Below are 8,270 nucleotides of genomic sequence, written 5' to 3' on the forward strand. Positions count from 1 at the left end.
ATGCTTGATTGCTGATACGTAATTTCACATTCTAGCACAGTTTATTGCGCTTATACCTTGATTGTTGCCAATTACGATGCTTAACAGCTAGCTTAACGGAACTTTGACGCTGGTATCAGTTTTATTTCTCACCTATCACGGGAGTATCGTGTATAGAAAGTATTGAGTTATATTTCTCGTGCTACCTAACACCAACAACAAGTCACTCAGGATGCCAAACTACTCTTTGCTAAGCCCCGCCCCCAAGCAACATCAGGGCCAAAAGTCTGAAAGCGAAAAAAAAGGTCTGAAAGTGAAAAACGATCTGTAGGTGAAAATCAATGTGAAACCTGAAAAAACAAGATTTGAAACTGAAAAAAGAATTGTTTTGAATCTGAAAACGATAACAATGTAACTGAAAAAAATAAGGATTCAAAAATCAAAATATGTATAAAAGTGAAATCTGAAAAGAAATATTTTATTCAATAAAATTGCCTAACTGAATCAAAATAATATTCAACCTGAAAAACGATTTCAAATACTTATTTTTATTTTGAATAAATCATAGTATTTTTCAAAGTTCAGGATAAAAACTTGAACCTTCAAATAAATTGCATTTTTTTGAATGATCAAAACTTATGACCCTGAAATAGCTCCATAAGAGAGCTGCAGCGAGAGCAAAAGTCTGATAATTGAGAAAGAATGATTACACAACATTTGTTTGCAACTTATAGTTTTATTTTTGAAATGTATTTTATTTTGCTTGACTCAGTTTTTTTTTCTTTTAGACTCATAGTTTTGCTTTATTCTGAGAAAGTGTTGCTTTATCTTTATGATACAAAACCAATCTCATACTGCAGCCGGTCTGTCCGGTCTCACCCTCCTTTACTTCGGACAACTCTCTCACCCGGCTCTGCAGAAACCCATGCTGGGCGGGGGGGTGTGCACGTGGGGCTGGGCTTCTGTGCCCCGCCCTCCCCCTGGATCACAGCATCAGTGAGGATGCGGGGATTTCTTCGCTGGCGGACGGCTGAGCTGCCGGTTATGCATGTGTCCACGCCTGCTGTCATCCCGGTAAACCAGTTACACAAGTCGCTAAGTCTGCTGCTGCGGGAGCCAGTGGAGGAGTCACCCCGACCAATGCACCGAGACTAAAACACCTCTCAGCTGCTGGTAAGAAATGCATTTACTTCTCAGGGCAGATTCTAGCATCGGTCTGAAGAGAGATAGGGAGGCAGTGGAGTTTAGATTCAGATGATGGACTGTCAGGGTCATGTTTTTGTGTTTGGATGTTCCCATTAGTGGTGGAAAGTAACTAAGTAGATTTACTCAAGTACTGCACTCAAGTGCAATTTTGACAGTTTCAATGTTGTGCTACTTTGTACTTCTCCACTACAATTCAGAGGTAAATATTGTACTTTTACTCCACTACATGTATTTAATACCTAGTTACTTTGATTTGCATTAATGATGTGAAATATAAATAAGACTTAAGTCACACCTGGAGTAAATTCACAAGCTACCCTGCAGTATACAAAGTCATTAAAGCTAGCTGCACCAGCTTTGATAAACACATTAATGCATCAATAATTCAAAACATATATTATGTATTCATCTGGAATAAACCAATCTGCATAATGAGTACTTTTACTGTTGGTGCTTTAAGCATATTTTGCTGCTTATACTTTTGAGAAACATTTTGAATGCAGGACTTTTACTTGTTGTAACAGAGTATTCCTACACTCTGGTACTTCTTTATTTACTCAAGCACAATAACTGAGTACTTCTCCCACCTCTGCCAATACGAAAATAATATAAAACTATGTCAGCATACAGACACAAAAAAGAAAGAAAGATCAAACTCTTGATAGAGTGAAAGGTCCACCATTCAAATGTTAAACATGAATTCAAATAAAGATAAAAGCACTGTTAGATCTTTGATGCTAAGGTTTTCAGATCATGCGAGACAGTTAAGTGATTTTGGTAGGGTAAATCTAAAAGGGTCATACTTAATATTGTATACTTTACATTAAAAAATGTTAACTCTAAATCAGTTACCGCATACTTTCGTGTTGATCTGGATGAGCTGACAGGCAGGTTATTGCCTTCAGCTAGGAGGAGGATGGTGTGACAGCCATTTAATGGGATTTCCAGGGTCATGATCTGCTGATCGGGAAAGGTGAAAAGGGCCGTCGGCCATTACAGCACCAAGTTCAATACTGGATTGGGACTGTGCGTACATGCAGCTTACTGGCTTTTTCCATGGTTAGTCCTGCACCGGGTCTTTAATTTTTTCAAACATGAATCATAAAGTCCATTAGGGATACTTTTTAAATCAGTACATTTATTGTGCCTTTAATTCAAAATGCGTGCTTATCTATTCCAATGATTTGTTCATGTTAAAAAGGGTATATTTTTACTTTCAGTTGGCTAAGTGCTTACTCAATAACTTCTCTTCACAACCTTATGAGTACTGCTCTTTTTTAAGGCAGCTACTGACTCATGCACACTCCTTAATCTTTTTTCAACTAGGTGACAAAACAAGTATTCATTCTTCCTTTCACATGTACCCACACAAATTTGCTTTTTCATCCAATGTCTCTATTTGATAAAGATAAACCAGATGCAGTTAGTAATGATGTAATTACGCCCATGGTCAGGTCTATTCCTCGAACCCCATCTGTGTCAGGAGAAATAAGAACTTTTTCACATTTTAAAACATGCACAAGGCTCATGTGTCTTGCTGTATGGCACACGATAAATACAGGTATCCTAGTTTGTCCTCTATTATAGTGACCCAATTCTTGCCTTACAATATCAGTTCATCATTTTTGCTGAATGATAGCGTAGGCTGTATTGTCTGCTGTCCTTGAAGCATTTATTTTAATACTCCTGAGTGAGTGCGTCAAAGACAGGAGGGCACAGGATAAAGGTAGGGTAAGACAATAGAGAAAGTACCATTTGCACGGCCATGCATTCACAACAACAATGAAGTAAAAAAAGTGATGCCATAACTGGAACAGTAACAAAATAGGCGACAAAATGTGTTTTTTATAGTTTACCGTATGAAGTTGAGAGTCAAATTCTTGTCATAACCTTAACTGTGGGATCTGTTTATTCATGTATGCAGCAGACACATGCACATGGCTGTTTGTGTAAGTAAGCACAACCATAATGTGTACTGCCTACTGCATTATTGGACTTTAAGCTTAGTCTCTGTATATTTTGAACCCTGCCAGTACAGTGAAGTCTACTGTCTGGGGAAATTGTATTGTACAGAGCAACAGAAGCATATCAAATTATTTTAAACTGGGATCTTTTATTATTAGCATGCTGCCTGTAGCTTTTTGTCAGTGTGACTAAGCCTGTCCTGAGGGTGACAATAGTTCAAAAGTCTTGGGCTCATCATAATCAACTTCTCTTGTCCTTTGGAGCAGCAAGTTCAAGTTCTACGTATTGTTTTTCTGCTGCTCTCCACCCTTGAATGCCCTTTTTAAGGAAAATATTATTCCTAGAAAGGGTTGGTTTTGCTCTCCAATTGGTTTTTATGCTACTGGGAAGTGTTTAATCTTCTCAGGGATAAAGGTCAACGCTTTGACATAAAAGCAGGTCGAGTGATTCTGAGTATCTGTTTGACATATTCTTTTAGTTCATGGTCACGTTTACAAATGCAGTGTACACTATCTGTATCTTCTGATAAAATGACAGATACTCAAGGAACTGTTACAGCCACCCACTGCATTTTTATAATGCCAAACCTCCTGTGCGTCTATCACTGTAGAGCCATAGTTCCTGTACGTGAAAAGACTTGCCTTGAGAATTTCCTTGTCGAAATACTGAAGCTATTTTATTCATTTGTTTATGAATGCAAGTGGTTACAAAAGAGTGCTTACAGTACATTACGCACTGAGAAAAATGAGTTTTTTGATATCGCTGAACTATTAACTTATTTCATGCGACTTTGTGTAAACATGAATCAATACAAAACTGAAATATATGACCCTGCAGTAAATAATTGAGGAGTTATTGTGTACTTTTTTCTCTCTGAACAATCTCAATTCTTTTTTGGCGGCATATATAGCTGTAAGCGCGTACATGCGGGTGTGGTTTCGGATATCATTTCCAAGGAACCACAAATTGTGGTTTACCGAGGAATATTGCCATACGACACCCAGTTCTTAATATGTAAATACAAGGGCTTTCATCTGCACCATTTTATTACCTCATGCATAAATAGTAACTTAACAGACCCATATGTAAATAAAATCTTAAAATGTTTTACTTTAACCTCCATGAAGAAAGACTATGTTCTAAGAAACCTGACTGCTCCTGCGATGCTCAGCTGTGTGTTTCAGTGCATGAATTAATCACCTTTGCGAAGGTGGGTAGTAGTACAACTCTGCCCGGAGGGGATCATCTTGCTTCACTGCTCACATTTTCACCTCAACATGTCATTTGACACGTTCTCCCCTCCCCTTTTGAAACGGAAAAGCAGCTCCTGCACATAAATCGTAAACGATTGATATTCATGAGTCTGAATTGAGGTTTTAGCCTCCAGTTGACCTGACTGACTGGTTTGTTTATGTGTTGGTATGCCATTTAATGTAGGGAATTAATAGATGACGCAGATACACATCTGAGATTATTCCCGAGACATTTTTAGAAAAGTAGTTAAATAATATTTGCTCCTATATATAATTCTTTAATTGTGTGTCTGTAATTTTATCTTGTGATCTCAATGTTAAATAAATGAAGCAGTAAACAATAAGTTGTCTCTCTATGAAGACCATAAACATGGATGGATATACAGTTTATAAGCACAAGGTAAAAATGGACCATTATTTATCTGTGAGGCAAGAGCTTCTCACAGTTAACCATGGCTTTCCCAGCTTAGCAGCTTATTCAGTTTGGGCAACTGTTGACGTAAGAAGTCTATATGCAGCAGGTGGCTAATCCAGTGCCTTAACCTTAATGCCAATTATCAGATCAGAGGGAAGATATTGAAAAAAGTACCATAACAAAGAGTTGTTAAAAGTCCCTTGCTGAAAGTCTATGTGATAACAATGAAGGGAGCTGCCTGCAAAGCTACCACTAAAGAATAAAATCGGACCACTATTGATAATCTTAGAAAAATAATGTATAGTTCTTTTTTTTTGATGTCCCTTCAAGCTAAACCCTTTTTAAACCTTTTCATACGAAAGTGCGACTTCCCATGGCTTCAATAAAAAAACAATCCCATCATATTTCAGTTCGGAAATACTTTTAGGAAACAATTTCCTGCCATTTTAATTATAAATAATTTACTTCTCACAGTATCACACAGTATCCCAAAAAAATGTATTGGACAGAGAGCTTTATTTTATTTTCATTTTTAAATTAGATTATATATCATGAACACTTTTAGGCCACGATATTCATAAAGTATAAATCTGATCATAGTGCAGCCCTTATTTGCACCTTGAATTATTTTATTTTCAAGGCCAGTACAACACAAACAACATAAAAATGTTCATAACATCTATGTATGCATTCCTCCACCACAGCTCTCAATGAGGATTACTCATGCTTGCTTTTGCAGAAGGGAAAGTTCCTGTATATCCGAGCAGATGGTAGTAATATGCAATGTTGATTAAGGGAGTGATCGGTGTCATTGGCTATTCTGAGTGCTCGTCATGTGATGGCTCTGAGGTTCATATCGTGACAGACTGAGTGTGTGAAGGAAGAGGATTTTGGAGGCTTTGTGTGAGAATGTCACCATGCATGTTTAGCTTAGCTGGAAATCAAGAAGTCTCTCAATTTAAAATGTCAATTCATCAAGTGACAGCAACACTTTCTCATCATCAGTAATCAGAAGAAAGGGAGAGCAACTGAGTGATGAAGGGCTTTCTTACATCCAATGTATCAGCTCTCCTATCTGTTTACCCTCTGTATCACCTCCCTCCCTGCTTGCCATTGGTTCATTGAGAACTGTCTGCACATGTCTAGAGAATCACAGATTTCCTAGTCATGCAAACGGGAGTCGGGGAAAACCAGCCTCCCGCTGTGTTTGTCTCTGTCGTCGAGTCAAAAGCCTGAAGTTGGGTTATGCAATCAGTGACGCTGCATGTGCCAGCTGGTCGAGGTAGACAGAAATAGAGATGATGTTTTTTTTAATCCCTAGTAAAACCGCATACATTTGGAGGAGATTTTCTTTCACTTCATCACATTATTTACGGTTCTGTAACCAGATTTCGTGACTTTGGAAGTTATCTCGAATGGTAGGATTCAGTAATATTCCCAAAAAAACATCATTGCTGAAATGTTTTCTAAGCATAAATGACCTCAGAAGAAATGTATCCAGTATTTTATTGAATCAACATGTATTTTTTATCCTTATTTCTTTATTTGCAATGAGGATGTGTGATAAACATCCAACCACAGCGGGCAGTCCTTTATCTTGCAAGCATGTTGTGACTCAATACACAACATGCAGATCTGCTGTTGTGGAAGACGGCATCAAACATTGTGGGTCACGAGTTTGTCAAAAGCACAGATCAGAGAGTTTCCCTATACTCAACTGTTATGACCTGGCTCAAAAGGCCACAACAAAGAGGAGACACACCATGTCAACGGTTAGCAAAAAATGTTTATTTACACAAACAATTCAAATCAACCAAATTAATTAAGTGCAAAGTAAGTAAAGTTTGAGGTGTGGACGTCAGTGGTATCAGTAGTGTAAATGCAGGGTGAAGGTTGCCTGGACATGTATGTGTGAGGGTGTTGAGGTGCACAAAGTGAGGCAACTGAAATAACTGATAGCATACTCAACAGGATCGGGTGCCTGTATGAGAAAGCAGAGAGGAGCAGAGAGGCTTTAAATAGCTGCAGGGCACCAGACCCAGGTGCCCTGAGTTACTACAATCAAGGCAATCAATACAGTACAGACAGCACAGCCACACCCTCTCTAGATGAACGCACAGGGGCATCACATCAACTGTCTTTGTTTCTCTGCTTTCTCTGAACTCAACAGCCAATGGGTTGTGGTGCCATGATGAAGAGCGTCATGGAAGTCTTCTTGCTGTTGATGCTGTGTTTTACAGCACATGCAAAGGAAAAAAGTAAGTGTTTGGATGTAGTAGTATTAGTATCTTATAAGCAAGCAGCAAGAGCAGAACAATTAGAAGGGTATACGTAAAAGTGTTGTTTATCTGTGGATTTGTCTAGTATATAACACAATTCCCATCTGTCTCTTATAGTGTTTGACTTCATTTTCATATTTTTCCTGTCTGTCTTTAGGCTACAGCCCGCCAGAGAAGCCCACACAGACTAGATGTCGTTCTCCGGAAAAAGAGACGTTCACATGCTGGTGGGAGCCAGGCTCTGATGGGGGTCTGCCAACTACCTATGCCCTGTACTATCGCAAAGAAAAGTGAGCGGCTTCATCTTTGACGCTGTTATTTTGTTTCATTCGGATTGGTGGAGCAGGATGAGCCAGATGGATAGTTGACCATGAATAGAGGTCTAATGTAGGGGCAAACAAGGACACGCTGGTTTGATTTAACTATAAAAGGTATAGCAATTACTGGTGGTTTGAGCATTGATGTCACCACACAGGTGAAAGAGGATAAGGATTGCAGAAAATGATAGGGTAGCTGTCTGTGACAGCGGCTATTTCAGATTGTACAAGCCAGATAAGGAACTGACAAAGAAAGAAAAATAAAAGATGATTACTGCTCACCTAAAATCCTTCATTCACTCATTGAGCAAGCTACTTGTAGTCAAGGAGACTGAAGGCAGGCAAATGAAGGTGAGGATTTGGAAACAAAGAGAAAAATGTGGTTAGTGCTGCTGAAAATATTAGAGCCATAGTAATAAAATATTCTTTTGTAAAATATTCAGAATCAGAATGTCAGAATCAGAATACCTTTATTAGTCCCACAGAGGGGAAATTTAATTTGTTACAGCAGAAAAAAGAGCCACAGACAGCTTAATGTTACATATGTTGTTACATGCATTATAAAAAAAATTATGATATAATAAAAAATATAATGAAAAATAAAAAATTTCACAATTGACAAAATACACATCCTGTAACAATTCTGAGGATTTAGCAGCCGGGTATATATTGCATAGTTATTAATGACATATATATTGATATATATTGCACATATAGCACATATTGCATAGTTGGTTGGTATTTAACAGCAAGGGGTGTTATTGTGTGTGTGTGTGTGTGTGTGTGTGTGTGTGTGTGTGTGTGTGTGTGTGTGTGTGTGTGTGTGTGTGTGTGTGTGTGTGTGTGTGTGTGTGTG

General features: G+C 38.2%; 1 protein-coding gene across 1 annotated transcript in view; it reads left to right on the forward strand.

Annotated features, from left to right (window-relative positions):
* Positions 1-8,270, forward strand: part of prlra (prolactin receptor a) — a 21,491-nt gene that overhangs the window by 5,092 nt on the left and 8,129 nt on the right. The window contains exons 2-3 of the mRNA XM_010774213.1: positions 1,015-1,152; positions 7,255-7,387. Of these exons, the coding sequence (XP_010772515.1) occupies positions 1,015-1,152; positions 7,255-7,387 (271 nt within the window). The remainder of the gene's footprint in view (positions 1-1,014; positions 1,153-7,254; positions 7,388-8,270) is intronic.

Source organism: Notothenia coriiceps, unplaced genomic scaffold, assembly GCF_000735185.1.
Source record: "Notothenia coriiceps isolate Sejong01 unplaced genomic scaffold, NC01 NC01_scaffold00013592, whole genome shotgun sequence".
Lineage (NCBI taxonomy): Eukaryota > Metazoa > Chordata > Actinopteri > Perciformes > Nototheniidae > Notothenia > Notothenia coriiceps.